This window comes from Erythrolamprus reginae, chromosome 1 (assembly GCF_031021105.1).
Source record: "Erythrolamprus reginae isolate rEryReg1 chromosome 1, rEryReg1.hap1, whole genome shotgun sequence".
Lineage (NCBI taxonomy): Eukaryota > Metazoa > Chordata > Lepidosauria > Squamata > Dipsadidae > Erythrolamprus > Erythrolamprus reginae.
This window is the reverse complement of record NC_091950.1, coordinates 128,058,742-128,075,630: the sequence shown is the minus strand read 5'-3', so window position 1 is coordinate 128,075,630 and position 16,889 is coordinate 128,058,742. Positions and strand designations below refer to the sequence as shown.

Sequence of the window (16,889 nt, the reverse complement as noted above, 5' to 3'; positions counted from 1 at the left end):
CTAAGGCATTGTTTGTTATATGCTGGTAAACTAAAAATATTGGAAAGAAATAATGAATGGATTTTTCCACAAGTACAGTAGATCGTGGCACAGATCTGACATTTTTTAAACCTAGTAATCAATCTGTTTAGTACTATTTTCAATTAGTAAATTTGTACTGAGATTCATTATGTCCACACTACTTAAATATTATATTTCTGGCCATGGTATGCCTTATTTACGCATACATATTGTATCTTACAACTCACACCAGCAAACTGGTTAATCACTTGTGGGGGGTTTTTTGTAGGCTCTTGGTGTGCGTTACATGTAGAACACAGTTTTCACTTTATGAAACAGTGAAAGGGAACTAAAAAAGGGAACACTACACACGAGAAATTCAGTAAAAAAAGATTTTATTTGGAATGGACATATTCAAATGCTAAAAGCAATTTAAGACAAATGTTTATCAAAATAAATACAAATATAGATATTACAAATAATTTAAATGGTTGCACATCTGCAGGTGCAGCTGCAGATGCTTCATGTTACTTGCATCTCATAAATAGAAAAACAATCTTTTTTTAATGCAAAGTTGGGTGTCTTGGACGTACAACCATATTCTTTGCCTGAAGTCTTTTTTCCTTTTTTAAAAAAAAGTTCTTTGGTTTATAAATGCCTCTAAGGAGAAGCTTGGCCTCTTTGCTTAGCCGTCTGATCACACCTGGAAAAAATCTAGGTATAGTAGCATCCTTTGTTTTCCTTCATTGGTATCCTGTCCTGGTTCAGTCCAAGACAAATGTATTTGTTATCCAGATGTATAATCTATTAAGAGAAAAAGAAAAGAAAACTGTTATGGATACAGGAAAAATACAAAACAGTGGTTATTTATCTCCTTTTTAAAATCTAATAAGTCTAAATAGGGTTTACTAATACAGTCACTGATTACAAGCACAAGCAATATATTACACTGGGCTTTTAAAGTGTTTAGAAATTCATCTTCATTCAAGAATAAATTCACTAGCTCCACTGCAACCTACTCCAAACTATGAATAGGAACAGATCTTAAAAGTCTACATCTGAAAACCAAGCAGTGCAACATCACACCATACAATATTCATCGCAGTCAGCATTATCGGGCCCAATAAAATTATCTTCTAGGTAAGCTACTCCATACACACTACTTTAGTAGCAACCAATATCAAATTTGGGCTTAAGAGCTTTCATGGAATCCCATAGACATTAAGGCTGCTGGCTGAAATTGCACTGAACTTTCCAATAAGCAAATGGAGAGTAACTTATTGGAATCATTTCAAGTCTCCCAATGACGGCATAATTGTGCAAAAATGTAGCGCTATGCAGAAAGGTTGTAAAAAGAGGGCTATATATGTCCTTCTTGCATTTTTAAAATAAACCTTGGAAAGATAAATATATAAGAATTATATTTGCTAATTGAAAGGCACAGACCGAATGCACAGAAAAAGGACGATTTTGCCTGTGTACCATCAGCTCTCTGAGCAACATTCCAGGCAGTATTCAGCAGAGAAATTCCGGGAAGGTTAGGCCAGTATCTCCTGGCTTCGGGTCTTGTCTTACACAGGAAACCAAGCAGAGCAAGCCTCTTGCATAGAGACTGGGGTATTTGTTCCCTGCTCCTCCGGTGACTTGGGCACTAGTTCCGGAGAGGCAAAAACAAGCAGCTCCTTTTGACAGAAATTCCCCACCACAGCAGATTTCAAACTGCTCTTCCTCTGCAGCTGCCTCCGGTTCCTGTCACTTGAATCTCAAATATGTTGGGAGTCTCTATGTCTATTCCAATGAATGAACTCTTTTGAGGCAGGCTGCTTTCTAGCTAGGAATCATGGCTCAGGATTACCCTTTGTGTCTCATGTCTCGTGCATCTAGGATATGTACAGCTACAGTTAAGAGAATTTGTGACTATTGTTATAAACTTCCCCTCTACGCTAACATTTTTCCTTATACAGCCCTTAAAAATCTGGACTGGACTTTATAAAACAAAGGTGGAACAAACTTCTGAAGTCCTTAAATATAAATAATATAAATATATTTATATAGTATTTATATAAAGTACTATAAATATATTTAATATAATAAATATAAATATATTTTATATAAAATTTATATGGATTTGTATGCCGCCCCTCTCTGAGAACTTTATAAATAAATTTATATATTAAAATTATATATAAATTTATATGAAAATATAAAAATATTTAAATATATGTATTTAGTATAGTTATATGATGCTATAAATATATTTATATAGTATTTATATTTAAGGACTTCAGAAGTTTCTTCTACATATGTTTTAGAGTCCACTCCAGATTTTTAAGAGCTGTATAAGGAAAAACGTTAGCGAAGAGGGGACATTTATAACAATAGTCACAAATTGACTCACTGCAGCTGTATTTATATATTTACATGATATATACTGCTCAAAAAATAAAGGGAACACTCAAATAACACATCCTTGATCTGAATGAATGAAATATTCTCATTGAATAATTTGTTCTGTACAAAGTGGAATGTGCACAATAGCATGTGAAATTGATTGTCAATCCCTGTTGCTTCCTAAGTGGACAGCTTGATTTCACAGAACTTTGATTTACTTGGAGTTATATTGGGTTAAGTGTTCCTTTTATTGTTTTCAGCAGTGTATGTAAATATTTATAAAGTCTCCGCTCCCAGAATAGACGCAGGACCCAGCAGAAAGGGAAACGGAGCATTTCCCAAATGTTCAGAAAGAATAGGAACTGCCTAACTTTATTTTGAATCCTGTTGTTGGAGAAGCTTCCCTTCAACCTTCTCAGAGGAGGAAGAAAAGAGTTGAGACCGAGGATCAGAAGCGCAACCTACACTTAGAGGTCAAAGCAGCGGCGATCGCTCACCTCGGCTAGGCTGGTCCTCAGGGGGGACCGGGGGGTTCAGGGCGCCCGGGCCAAGCGCCGGTCGCGACTGCCCGCCGCCGCCTGCTCGACGGCCTCCTGCCGGCTCTTGAAGTCCTGGATGGCGCGCTTGTTCTGGAAGTCGATGAGCGCCATGGTGATGGAGGCGTTCCAGCAGCTCTCGCCCGGGCACCGAAAGTCGATCTCCTTGCGGTCCGTGGTGACGATGGTGAAGTAGACGTACTTGCCCGTGCGCTCCACGCAGTCCACCTTCTGGATGGAGCCGAAGCGCAGCTCCTTGGCGCGGGCCTTGCCGCCGCCCCCGCTGCCGCCCTCGGAGAGGCTCAGGCTCTCCTTGCTCAGCACCACCTGCTTCTTCTTCCACAGCTGGAAGAGGCTGTCGCTCCGCTTCTCCAGCTCGCCCTGGCGGATCACCTCCGACGGCGGCTCCCCCGACGGCGCCAACGATGCCGGCCCTTTCATTCTGCCTGCCGCTGGTGCTGCTGCTGCGCGCCACGCGCCAACGATGCCGGCTCTGCAAATGCGCGGGTGCCGCTGCTGTCGCTCGTGCTGCTTTGCGGGCAGAACGGCCGGATGGGCGCCATTTATGGCAGCCGAGCCCTGCCCAGGCCCCTCCCCGTGGCTTGCCTCCTCCGCCTTTCTGGGCGAGACGAGATCGAGCCGGCTTGAACGCCGGTGGGTTTCTCTTCCTGCCGCCCCCTCGCCCCCTCAAGCCACGAAACGACAGAACACCTCCCCCCCTCCGCCTACCCCCGCCGCCTCCAGACTGCACGAAGTGGGGCGGCAGCTGGGTCGGTCTCAAGCAGCGGTTATTCGGCTTCCTGCCGCTCCTTTCTCGGCACCGAAGTTTCTGAAGCTCCCCCCCACCCCGGCTCGCTTTTGGATTACCGACCCCATTAAAGGAAGTCTTGCGGCGGGCTTTCATTCCTTCCCGAAAGTCCCAGGCACCTTTTGGTCGCCGCTTCTTTACAGCTCTGAGTTTAAAAAAAAAATTAAAAAAAAAAATTATTTATATATTAGATTTATAATAAAAATAAATAAAATTTAAAAAAAGCCTTTGGGATTTTTTTGGGCCCCAATGTTTGGCGTTCATTATGCTCTTTACCAAATATCGTTAGGGCCTCACATGAAGCGCTGATGAAATTGTGTGGTATTTACAGTATTTGGTTGGTTGGTTTAATTTGACTTGTGTGGCGCCCAATCCCGAAGGACTCAGGATGGCTCACAACAACAAAAACTATAAAACAGTATAAAATCAATTTATAACAATAACAATATAAAACCCTTACATCTAACCCATACAATCATACCATCTCACACATCTCACACAAAACTTGTTTCGGCCCAGGGGTTAAAAGAAGTCAATTCTCAGGACCCCTAGGCCTGGCGGAAAAGCCAGCTTATCAAGGCTTTCCGTAAAGCCAGTAGGGTGGTGGTGGGTAGTGGGTTCCAAAGAGCCGGGGCCGCCACAAAGAAGGCCCTCCACGGTGTGCCCACCAACTGACACTGATTAGTCAAGGGGATCCGGAGAAGGCCAATCCTGTGGAATCTGGTCGCTGGTAGAAATGCCAGACTTCAGAACATGTTTTTTTATTTTTCCTCTGCCACAGCACTGTGGATCTGGAAGGAACTCCGAATCCTTGGAGAGGGGCAGCATAGAAATCCAATTAATAATAATAATAATAATAATAATAATAATAATAATAATAATAATAATAACAACAACAACAACAACTCAAAACTACAGATAGTCTTCAATGTACTACCAAAATTTTGATTACAACAACAACAACTCAAAACTACAGATAGTCTTCAATGTACTACCAAAATTTTGATTTGCTAAGTGAGACATTTGTTAAGTGAATCTTGCTCCATTTTACGACCTTTCTTACCAGAGTTGTTAAGTGAATCAATGCAATCGTTAAATTAGTAACAGGGCTGTTAATTAAGTGAATCTCGCTTTCCCATTGTTCAGAAGGTTGCAGAATGTGATCACATGATCCCAAAATACTACAACGGACACAAATGTGAATCAGTTGCCAACTGTCTGAATTATGATCACATCATCGGGGGGATGCTGTGGTGGTTGTAAGTGTGAAAAATGGTCATAAGTCACTTTTTTCAACACCGTTGTAACTTCAAATGGTCATTAAATGAACGGATATAAGTCGAGAACTACCTGTATACATATCATGGAAAAACTGTCCACCTCTAACGGCAACTTTGGGGAGGCACTTTCCCGTATAAACTATGATTTTGTTTCTTCTGGAAATACGGTAGCATCCTCTTCTCTCCCCTTTATCATATTTTCTTTAACCAAAGAGTAATCATTCTTATTCCCATGTCTCCTGTTCTGCGATTTCTTAAGGCGATTTTCTACAATTCTTAGAAATTCTGTAGAGGGGGGGAAAAAGGAAAAAGCTGCTGCCTGTGGCTTAGGACCTGTTCACTCAACATATTATATAACCAGATGCATAAACGTTCCAGCAGGTGCATTCAGGTAAATTTGGTTTGTTTTATTTTTGCCTTGTGTGTGTTTTGGGGTGTGACAGAATTACAAGCCCAGTGGGTTTGGTTGGTTTCAGTATATTGAGTCAATTAAGATAATGGGTTAAGAGTATTGTTTGACTGGGACTTACGGGAGAAGGCTGAGGGGGATCCTGAGTGTTGTCTAAAACTCTAAATATTTCTCAGCTGAAAGCTTGCTCTGCTTTATGTCAAATAAGGTTTAGAAATTAAGAACCGACGCCATTCTTCTTCAGGCATTAAACCCTTGGTCTGACCTTCGAGGCCAAGATAATAGTTCTTTGCTCTTGAACAGACATGACACACTCCCACTTCTGTTTGATTTTTATGACTTTCTATCTATACCTTTTGTCACACACACCTAACCCATATCACACAATAAATCACACGTATATAACCCAAGAGAAAAAAGTGTACAATAAAATAGATCTCGACCCACTGGACAAGAAGCCAATTTGTTTCTTCTGTCCTGCAAAATGTCTCTTAGCAATGCAACAGTTGTTGTTTTCAATCGGGAATTTGGGTTTCCATTTCTTCCAGCATTTTTTAAAATCAATTCAGTAGGATCCACTCCTTACCAAATATGCATAGGATCCTAGCTTTATGATCGAATGAGATACTGTGTAGATCCAGCTATGTACGAATGTGAAATAGGTATGTTTATTACAGTTTTTAATGAAATTTTTTAATGTTGCTTTTTTAAAAATTGTCTTTTACTTGTTAGAAGTCGCCCAGAGTCCTTTGGGAGTTGGGTGGCATATAAGTAAGACCAATAAATAAACAAACAAATTTAATTTCAGAATTAAAGAATTTCTCAAATTTTAAATGACAAGAGTGGAATTCACCAACTGGTTACAGTAACTGGGCCATTGCATATACACAGAATATTCAAGTCTAGTTCCATTTCCTCTCTGCTAATCCACGATTTGGTCAGCCTGGCATGTGTCTTTCTGCTGTCTGACATATGTCCCCCCGATGTCTTTCTGCACTTCTCAAGCCTATTCTTCCTTTCCCACAAGTTTATCCCGGACTTTCCGTTCCCTTTTGCCTCATTTGTGGCTCACAGGATGACTGGCCTCAGGAATGCAGCTGTCGCCAAGCCCACAGGGTCTGAGTCAGCCTCAGCTCTAGGATTCTCACCGCTGGGCTAAGTCCAGGGACTCTGGAGTAGGCGTGTATCTGAAAGAGAGGGATTTAAACTTCCTTATATAAATGTCATTCTTTTCCTATTGAAAAGCGAAAGGTAGGGACTGGCTTGTCTGCATTTTTTTTACATTCTCTCTGTAATGATTTGTAATATATCAATTGAACCAATTAACTGCTCCTCACCAACTTCTTTTTTTCACAGACCACGTGGGCTGCCATTTTCTAAGTCACAAAGGTTCCTATTATCTCAAAAGCGGGATCAAAGTTTGCCATCTCATGAGCAGAATGGAGCGGTCAGGTGACCAATGGTGAAAAAAATAGGGGAGAGGCAATGAACTGTGCCCTACGTTGTGCTCTATTAAGCATCTCTCAGATGCAGTGGAGATTGTGTTCCCATGTCCATCCTTGAAATAAGATTCAATCCAGTTAATTCCTGCATATAAGAGAGGAGAGGGGCATGATTTGGTTCAAATTTCTTAGCCCAGTTCTAAAAATACTTTAGCAGTAACAGCTTTTTTTCTCTTTCTACATCTTAGAAAGAGAGAGAAACCACATCTGCTGAAATTCTATCATACAATAAACGTGAGTACAGTGCTGGGTCATTATATGTACATGTACCCAGTGGCAGGCAGAACCTGTTGCGCTCAGATGCGTGGCTCCGGTAGGAAAATCTGGGAGGCATACGCAGCTGCGTGCCCCTGACACGCCCCCGCATGAGATTTGGCTTCTGCACATGTGAGATTTTGGCTATTTTCACTGATTTTTTGCTTCTGTGCATGTGCCTAGGTGCACCGGCTGCTGCTCACCACTGAGTAATGTATATGTAATGAAGCAAAAATATTGGTGAAAATAGCCGAAATAAAATAAAAAAAGCAGTGATAGAAAGTGCTCAGGCGGTAACAGTCCTAGGCTGGAAGGATGCGACAAAATGGACAATACAAAATTGGTACTGGTACATGGTGGATCATATTCAGTTTGAGATTATGGAAAAGAGGATGAATTCGGCCAATGAAACTGATCTGCGGGAACTGATGGGACGATGGGACAAGGTAAGAGGATACCTGGTCAGTAGAATTCGAGGACCAAGCTATAAAGAATAAATTGGAATCACTTTATAATATGTAAATAGATATATTGCTCTTGAGTTAAAATGGTATATACAAAATATGCCCCAATTTTGGTGGTGGGGGGGTATGAATGTTGTCGGGTGGTGGGCACTTAGAACACTGGGCACACTGTTATATGTTGTGTGTATGTTTTATTGTTATTGGTAAAAATCAATAAAAATATATTTTTTAAAAAATAGCCGAAATCTGACTCTTACGCATGTTTTTGTGCAAGATTTGGCTTGCTGCGCATGCACAGAAGCCAAATCTCACGCCGACAGGCATGCGTGACCAAGTGATGAGCGCATGCCCATGACAATCTCAGAGAGCTCCAGTGGGAGGTAAGAAGAGCAGCTATTTCCATGTATGTTTGCAAACCCAGATAACAATCATCCATGACTAAAGGCAATGTTGGCGAACCTTTGGCACGGGTGCCACAGGTGGCACACGGACCCATAGTTGCTGGCACACGAGCCATTGCCCCAGCTCAGCTCCAATGTCCGTGTGTGTGCTGGCCAGCTGATTTTTGTTTCACACAGAGACTCTGGGAGGGCGTTTTTGGCTGCCAGAGAGCCTTCGGTGGGATGGGGGAGGGCGTTTTTACCCTTTCCCCCAGCTCCAGGGAAGCCTTTGGAAACTGGAGTGGGTGAAATACGAGCCTACTGGGCCCACCAGAAGTTGGGAAACAGGCCATTTCTGGCCTCCAGAAGGCCTCCAGGGGTGGGAAAAGCTGTTTTTACCCTTTCCAGGCATTGAATTATGGGTGTGGGCACTCATGCATACGCGATAGCGCATGCGCACACTCTTTTGGCACTTGAGGGGGAAAAGGTTCAACATCAATGACTAAGGGAAATATGACTTGGTATGATGTGTGAGTGTAATCAGTTTCAAAAGCAAAGGAAAATATTTCAAGGACACATTTTTATAGCCATCTCCATTATAAAATAAATTATGCCAATCACATACTATTTAAAAGCAAAACCTAGTTATCTGTTTATATGTTTTATTACATCAAGGAATGTACTTTACAAGGTTATATTTCTTAATTGTATAAATTCTGCTGAATATGTTCCAACTATTTTGCATTTTCCAGAATTATGCTAAAACACTGGGTACAGCAAGCATACACAAGAAGCCTTACTTCAATAATGAATACTGTGCTGGAATTCTGAGGCAGGGTTTTTTACTTTGCTCTCCACTGGAACAGCTTGCCTGCAGAAATTGTGGGCACTTCATCCCTGGAGGTTTTTAAGAAGAGACTGGACAGCCATTTGTCTGAAATGGTATAATACCTCCGGAACCGCCTTCTACCACACGAATCCTAGCGGCCGATAAGGTCCCACAGAGTTGGCCTTCTCCGGGTCCCGTCGACCAAACAATGTCGTTTGGCGGGTCCCAGGGGAAGAGCTTTCTCTGTGGTGGCCCCAGCCCTCTGGAATCAACTCCCCCCTGAGATTAGAATGGCCCCCACCCTCCTTGTCTTTTGCAAGTTACTCAAGACCCACCTATATCGCCAGGCATGGGGGAATTAAGACATCTCCCCCAGGCTTTCTTATATTTTATGTTTGGTATGTATGTGTTGTATGGTTTTTAAATTGTTAGGGTTTTTTAATGTAATTTTATTATTAGATTTGTTCCATTGTTATACTGTTTTTATTGTTGTTGTGAGCCGCCCCGAGTCTTCGGAGAGGGGCGGCATACAAATCTAATAAATTGAATTGAATTGAATAATATCCTGCTTAAACAGGGGGCTAGACTAGAAGACTTCCAAGATTATTGTATTATGTATTGTATTGTATTACATTGTGTTCTGTTCTGTTCTATTCTTTTTCATATTTCATTTATTTTTTCACAAACTTTGCATCCATACATATACCATAATATCAAAACATCAATACATACATTTATTCAAAATGTTATAAACAAATATCCTAAATTTCCACTTTTTACACTTTTATCTCCCGTCCATTTTCCTTTTATATTTCATATTACTCCCCATCCTCTCCCTCTATCTCCCTCTCTTCCCTCTACCTTCTTTTACCTCTCTCCCTCTTACCTCCCTCCTCCCTCTCTCTCCTTCCTTACTACTTCCTCTTCCTCCCTCTTGACCTTCTTGGAGTACTTTTCATCACAATCCATTAACAGACAAGCAATCCAAAACCCTGACTTCATTCCAACATTGCTGCTATTCTTAAGCTTTCAGCTTTCATTCATTCATTCATTCATTCATTCATTCATTCATTCATTCATTTATTAGATTTGTATGCCGCCCCTCTCCGTAGACTCAGGGCGGCTGACAGCAATAATGAACAATATATAACAAATCTAATAATTTAAAAGAAACACTAAAAACCCCATTATTAAAAGCAAACATACACACAAGCATACCATACCTAACCTGTATAGGCCCGGGGGAGATGTTTCAATTCCCCCATGCCTGACGGCAAAGGTGGGTTTTAAGGAGTTTACGATTTAAATATATAATATATTCTTCTAGGTATATCTACTATTATCTAATGCTAAATAGCAATGCTAGTATTCCTGTTCTGTTCTGTTCTTTTATGTTCTATTCTCCATTCCATTCTATCCCATCCCATCCTTGTGTTCAGGGAAGACCTAGAGAGAGGCTACAAGTCTGGGATAAACATATATCCATCCTAAGAAAAAATACAGGAAATAGTATAAGGGCAGACTAGATGGACCAGGAGGACTTTTTCTGCCGTCAATCTTCTCTGTTTCTACAACTTTGCTTGACTGGAAGTTGCTAAAGCATCCCTGTGTATTGCGCCAAAGACAATTATGTTGCTTATCAGAGTTTCTCTACCAGCACAGCAGGTCAGAAGCAGGATTGAAGACAAATTATTTGACCACATTCACATTATATTCTAAAAACAATTATCTGTAGCATTAGTGTATTGTCCAGATCTGCCTGGGATAAAGGCTAAGGGCAAGAGTTGTTTCCCACAGTGATAAATTGGCTTATAACCCTAGATTTTATAGGCCTAAATTGCCACCCCTCCAAGGAGTCTGCTGCTTCTCTACTGCACTGAGAGTATATGAGAAAGTGAGATTACAATTGTTTGAATAGTAGAGAGTTGATTCTCATTTTACACTAAACATCACTCATCAGAACTCCTGTGTTGCTACTCCTTTTCTTGTTTTATTTCCGTCTCTTTTTATTTTTCATACTGCTAATATAATCCATTTTCTCATTCACCACCGCGTTGTATTCTCCTACCATACAGGTATTTCCCTGTTCAAATTCCGATCAGTTTTTCATGTAGTTTACTATAACATTCTTTTTGGTTCTCATTTGGTTCGCATAGATAGTTACCAATAACCACGTTAACTTCTTTTCTAACCGATACACTTGTTCCTTTGTTTATGTCCTTCCAGCCTGATTTGTTGTACAGGTATCTGACTAAATGTGGACTTTTTGTGTTATCTGAAGCCAGATGGGAGGGTTACAACAATGTTTTTTTCCCAGTCTAGGCACAGAAATAGGAAACTAGAACAGCTGCAGAATGATGCCACTTTAGCCATTGTAACCATCACAGTAAAAGTCATCATAGTCAATTTATTAGAGCAACTACAATTTTACAAGTGTTTGCATGAGACATTGGCTTTTTAAGGAGTAATAGAGTAATAGAAAATAATAGAGAAGTGCTCTGCAAATCACCTCTTCGGAATCATTTTAAGAATGTTCACAGCCGTTCTACCCATTACCATCATTGTTCCATTAAATCTAGAATCTTAACTGCACAATATGTTTAGATCAGGGGTGGGTTCTGCTTTTCGGCACTGCTGGTTCTCTGAGTGTGTGCTTCACTGCATGCGTTTGCACAGTTCAGAGGAAATAGAACTTCCGCATTGCAAACTAGACAAGGAGCCCGGAAAACAGCTGCAGAGCGGCAATTCAGTCTGCACCCCCTGTTCAGCTGGGCTTTGGAAGCAGAGATAAAGGTCAATATAACCCAGGGGCAGGAGGGCGGGCTCACATTCACGGATACAGAGAACCAGTTCCCTCTCATCTTGGAGTCGCTGCTACCAGTTCAGTAGAGAAGGGTGGTATATAAGTCAAACAAACAAACAAATAACAAAAGAAAGAAAGAAAAAGAGAGAGAGAAAGAAAGAGAGAGAGAAAGAAAGAAAGAAGGGAGGAAAGAAAGAAAGAAAGAAAAAGAAAGAAAGAAAGAAAGAAAATGAAAGAAAGGAAGAAAGAAAGAAGGAAAGAAAGAGAAAATGAAAGAAAGAAAGAAAAAGAAAGAAAGAGAAAGAAAGAAAGAGAAAGAAAGAAAGAAAGAAAGAAAGAAAGAAAGAAAGAAAGAAAGAAAGAAAGAAAGAAAGAAAAAGAAAGAAATAGTCCAAACCAGCAGCAACCCACCACTGGTTTAGGTAAAAGTTTCAGGGAAAGTTATCTTCATAACTAGGATGACTTACAGGCCGTGGTGACCATGTCCTTCCTTTGCTGGTTTTTGCATATTAATTCTCAAGAACAGAACGCTAAAATAAGACACTGTTTTATGACTTGTTTATAATCTAGAATAGGAATATATGATGAACATTTTAAGAGCCACGCTCCTTTTAATCAAGTATCTCCATTTTAGGCAATTAGAAGTCAAAGCTGTTGGTTCGATTGGCAGACTATTCACATAACTTGCTAATCTAAAACAAACGACCAATATTTTGGCTCAACATGTTGGCTTTGTTCCAATAATGAGTTGCAAATGTTGAGCTATGCGCACAGCTTTGCTTCTCCTACATGCGTGTGCCCACGTCCCAGCGTGTGAATCTTGTGAAGGGATACACACGCGTGCGAGATTTCAGGAAATTTTTGCATCTGCGCATGCGCGGAGCAAGATAAATGAAGCTGCGCACGCTGCGCGCCAGCACTGTGAATCCGCCCCTGCATTGTTCCTACATTACACTGTCAGTGTAATTTGTTTGGTTTAAGGCTAGGCATTACAATTTATAAACTATAGTTTGATTTGGGGTTTGGTAAAAATGCAGCCAATATATATATATATATATATATTTGTTTTCGTAAATTTATTTGTTTGTTTGTTTGTTTGTTTGTTTGCTTCCTTGCTTGCTTGCTTGCTTGCTTGCTTGCTTGCTTGCTTGCTTGCTTGCTTGCTTGCTTGCTTGCTTGCTTGCTTGCTTGCTTGCTTGCTTCCTTCCTTCCTTCCTTCCTTGCTTCCTTGCTTGCTTGCTTGCTTGCTTGCTTGCTTGCTTGCTTGCTTGCTTGCTTGCTTGCTTGCTTGCTTGCTTGCTTGCTTGCTTGCTTGCTTGCTTGCTTGCTTGCTTGCTTGCTTGCTTGCTTGCTTGCTTGCTTGCTTGCTTGCTTGCTTGCTTGTTGGATTTGTATGCCGCCCCTCTCCGTACACTCCACACATATTCCACACATTATTTTACCCATCACCATTGTATTACAGTACTTACATATTCAGAATTAGTGATCTAACTCTGCAAAAATTAATCATACTTAACTCTGGCACATTTCATTACTTAGCATTATTTATGAATGAAATTTATACACAACTAACTTTGTTAGATTACAGCAGTTGGCAGGTCTCTTATTTTACAGTTTTTAAATTTCCCTCTTCCTTCTTGCCAAGCTATCTGAGGCATCAGTCTTGATTACAATCAAGGTCCTTTGCAGAACCTTGGAATTAACTTTGCACCTCAGAATGCCTTGTATAAAGAAGGCGTGATGAATACAGGGGCAAGGCTCAATAAAGATCAGATTTGCAGGAACATACCTTCTTATCCACACCCAGTTCTAAATGTCCTGTTAAGGATATCTTTCTTTCTTCAGAGCCACATTTTTGTTGAGGAATTCCAGCATTACTGAATGGTTTTGCTTCTCGAGACTACACCCGATTAATAGTTGCCTGTGTGACCCATTGAAATTATGCCAATACTAAACCTCCACTCACCCAGCCTCTACCACACAGAGAGATTGTTAACATTTTTCACTGGAAGATAAAGTAAGAAAAGTTTGTGTGGGAGTGAGCAGCTGAGTTAATATCTTACAGAATTACTTAGGAAGAGGACCTCCAGTTCTGAAAGTATGAAGGTGTCCCATGATAACATTGGAGAGTCCGATAGAATAACGAGCACAGGCACTTGCAAAGGAAGAATTTAAAAACAATAAGATGGTGACTGCAACCACATGGTTGAAAGTCCCTTCCTTTTTATATGCATGTCAGCTAGAAAAAGCAAAGGATAAGTTTTCAGCAGCAGAAATACATTGCACCGTTTAAAATCAAGAAGTGAAATTTCAAGTAGAATTTCAAAGAACCACATCTTTGAAATAAATAAATTAATCAATCCACCATTCTGTAGTTTTGGAGACTGTTCAAGTAAATACTAGGTTAGGTAGCATTAAAAGTCTTTTCCCCCAAAAGATATTCCCTCTCCTCCCAATTTTACAAGATCTGCTGGTTTATTACCAAATATTGAAGAAGATTTTGGAGTTCATTTGATTCACAATTCCCCTGAAAGTAAAATAAACAGAGGAGACAATACGTAGTCCTTTCTTGTTGCTTTTTGCATCTTGCAATATTTTGTTAGATCTCGTTAACTATTTTTATGTTTTCTGCGACATGTAAATCAGTCACCACCCATGTAATAAAATTCTCTCCACAGTTCATTTATTCCAAAACTGAACAGGAAGGTCTGGTTCAAATTGTCAAAAGCATTCTATGCATCTAAGAGCATGAGTGCAACTTGATTTTGTGGCTACAAGTATTCCAAAATATCCAGTACACTTCTAATATTGACTTTTAATTGACTTTTAGGTAAAAACCGACATTGATCCTCATGTATACATAAATACGCATTAATTGGTTTATTTCAGTATCAGAGACAAAAGATAATCCTAATACGACCAGGGATGCAAGCCCTGATATAAGTAGTCCCTGACTTACAACCATTCCCTTAATAACTGTTTGAAGTTACAGTAGCACTGAAAAAGTGACTTATGGTCATTTTTCACACTTACAACCATTGTAATCTCCCAATGGTTTTGTATTGTATTTTTTGGTGTATTGGTCTTCCCTCCCTAAAAGAGGCTGATAATTAGGGTGTGTCTTATACTCTGAATGTAGCCTTTTTTCCAGCCCTAACTAGCTGCTAACTATCTTTCCAGCTCTTACCGACTTGCAAGCTCTTTCATTGTTACTCTCTGCAAAGAAGAATGTTTTCCAAGCCCTAAGTCTTTGCAGGGTTCTTTTTATTGCTCCACCTGCTGAGACTGTTTCTTTCCAGGTGCTAATGATGTTCCCAGCTCTTACAGGCTTGTAAGCTTGTTGCTTGTTACTTGTTACTGTCTCAGAATAAAAAACAATTTAAGCCCTTAACCAGGGGATAAAATAATGTGCTGAAACTGACCAGACTAATCTGATAAGCAGATTCCTTTCTGTTTTCCTCCCAAAAAACTAAGGTGCATCTTATACTCCGGTACGTCTTATACTCCGAAAAATATGGTAATCAACATTTGGACACTTGGCAATTGGAATATACAGTATTTATGACAGTTGCAGTATCTTGGGGTCACGTGATCACCTTTTGCAGGGATGGTGTTGTGGTTAGCTCTGGCCCAGCTCCTGCCCCAAGGACTGTGGATATGGGGGGAGACATCCACATGCTGCAGGCCTGTTTTGCCCCCGGTGGAATCTGATGATGAAGGCTCCTCTGACCAAGAAGACATGAGTGACAGGGAGGAGGAGAGTGTGGCAGACAGCTCAGAAGGAGATCAATTATCTAGCTCCTACTTGGATTCAGAACAAGAGTTAATGATACAGCCACGCATGCAGAGAGCGATGCATAGGCAACAACAACTGAGAGATTATTATCAACGAAAATGAGGCCACCTGTGGTTGGGTGGGGCTGTGGTAATTAGTGAGGCTGCTATAAAGAGCAGCCTGTGGGTTTGGCCATTGTGGAGGATTATCTGATCGTTGTGTTTCATGACTGCTTTACTGACTTTGACTTTTTGTGTGCTGATTTTTCCCTGCTTTGAAACGAAACCAGAGCAAAGTGTGTTTCACTTTGTGAAAGAAGGACTTTGAATTGCCTCACAGCTGCAAGCTAAGTATCACAGGACTGATAAGGGACTTGTCTAAATTACCAGTTTGTTTGGAGACCAGTGCTCTTTGCTATAACAAAAGAGGGGTTAGTATAAGTGAATTTCATTATAAAGAACATTGTTTTGAATTTTCAAATGTTTTTGTGTCTGAAATTTGTACCTGTGAATTTTTGGGAGGATTCTACCAGAGAGCCCGACAGAACAGATGGGCTGTAATTTACCAAACTGTTTTACTTCCTTCTGCGCCGCATGGCTGTGCCTCATGAGTGTGCGCATTTTGCACATGTGTTGCAAAGTGCAAAAAAATATTTTTTTAAAAAAAAGCCAAAAATAAGATGGTGGAGCATGCACATGCTCAGAAGAAAAAAATCAGAGAAAAATTCAAAATTTCAATGTATAAAAAATAATGATTTTTAAAAGTTAGTGGCGTCCACTAACCAAACTGTGATGTCACCAGTGGTTTGCTACCGATTTGGGTGAACAGGTCCGAACTGGTAGGAACTCAACTTTTGCAATTTTAGAACAAGAAAAGCTAGTGGGGAAACCAGTTTCACTTAACAACCATGTTAAAAATTGCAGTGATTCACTTAACAACTATGGCAGGAAAAGTCATTAAAATGGGGAAAGCCTACTTAGCAACTATCTTGCTTAGCAAAGGAATTTTGGGTTCAATTATAATCATAAATCAAAGACTGCATGTATAGATGTATGTGTATAAATGTATACATTTAAACAGGGGAGCAAACAATTTGACTGGCACATGCGTGCGTATCAGATCAGAATGAAGTAATTGGTTAAATACAATGGCTATCTTGAATGGAGCATATAGAGATATAAGAATGTGTCTTGTAAGGATACTCCTTTTCTGTAGATGTTAATGGCCTTGTTTCTCAATTGTTTTGTTGTTTGAATCAGCATCTTCTATGTTAAAATGTCTTAAATCTATAGCCCACCTAGCTTCTTTGGGAAAATGCACTCGTGGAAGGAGTAATTTACTCACCTCTCCAATGTCAGGATTTGTACCTGAAGTAATATTCCATTTACAGTGAAAAAGGTTGTAATTAGTGTAAAGTAAAAGGAATGCTGAGTCATGGTGGATCAGCAGAATGTGCT

At 40.3% G+C, this 16,889-nt stretch overlaps 1 protein-coding gene and 1 long non-coding RNA gene across 2 annotated transcripts; both read right to left on the bottom strand.

Annotated features, from left to right (window-relative positions):
* Window positions 1–378: 378 nt before the first annotated feature.
* On the bottom strand, window positions 379–3,874 carry LOC139174350 (uncharacterized). The gene is made up of 2 exons (XM_070764650.1): window positions 2,889–3,874; window positions 379–804 (listed from the first exon to the last, which is right to left on the bottom strand). Exons 1-2 carry the CDS (start codon window positions 3,829–3,831, stop codon window positions 788–790), a joined length of 960 nt encoding a protein of 319 aa, XP_070620751.1. The 5' UTR covers window positions 3,832–3,874; the 3' UTR covers window positions 379–787.
* Window positions 3,875–6,203: 2,329 nt separating this feature from the next.
* On the bottom strand, window positions 6,204–13,755 carry LOC139174342 (uncharacterized). The gene is made up of 2 exons (XR_011560345.1): window positions 13,447–13,755; window positions 6,204–6,611 (listed from the first exon to the last, which is right to left on the bottom strand). It is a non-coding gene; the product is annotated as an uncharacterized lncRNA (long non-coding RNA).
* Between the last annotated feature and the right edge of the window lie 3,134 nt (window positions 13,756–16,889).

What these genes read in the sequence shown, in the direction of transcription:
- LOC139174350 (XM_070764650.1), bottom strand. Translation starts at nt 3,831, where the DNA reads ATGAAAGCCCGCCGCAAGACTTCCTTTAATGGGGTCGGTAATCCAAAA.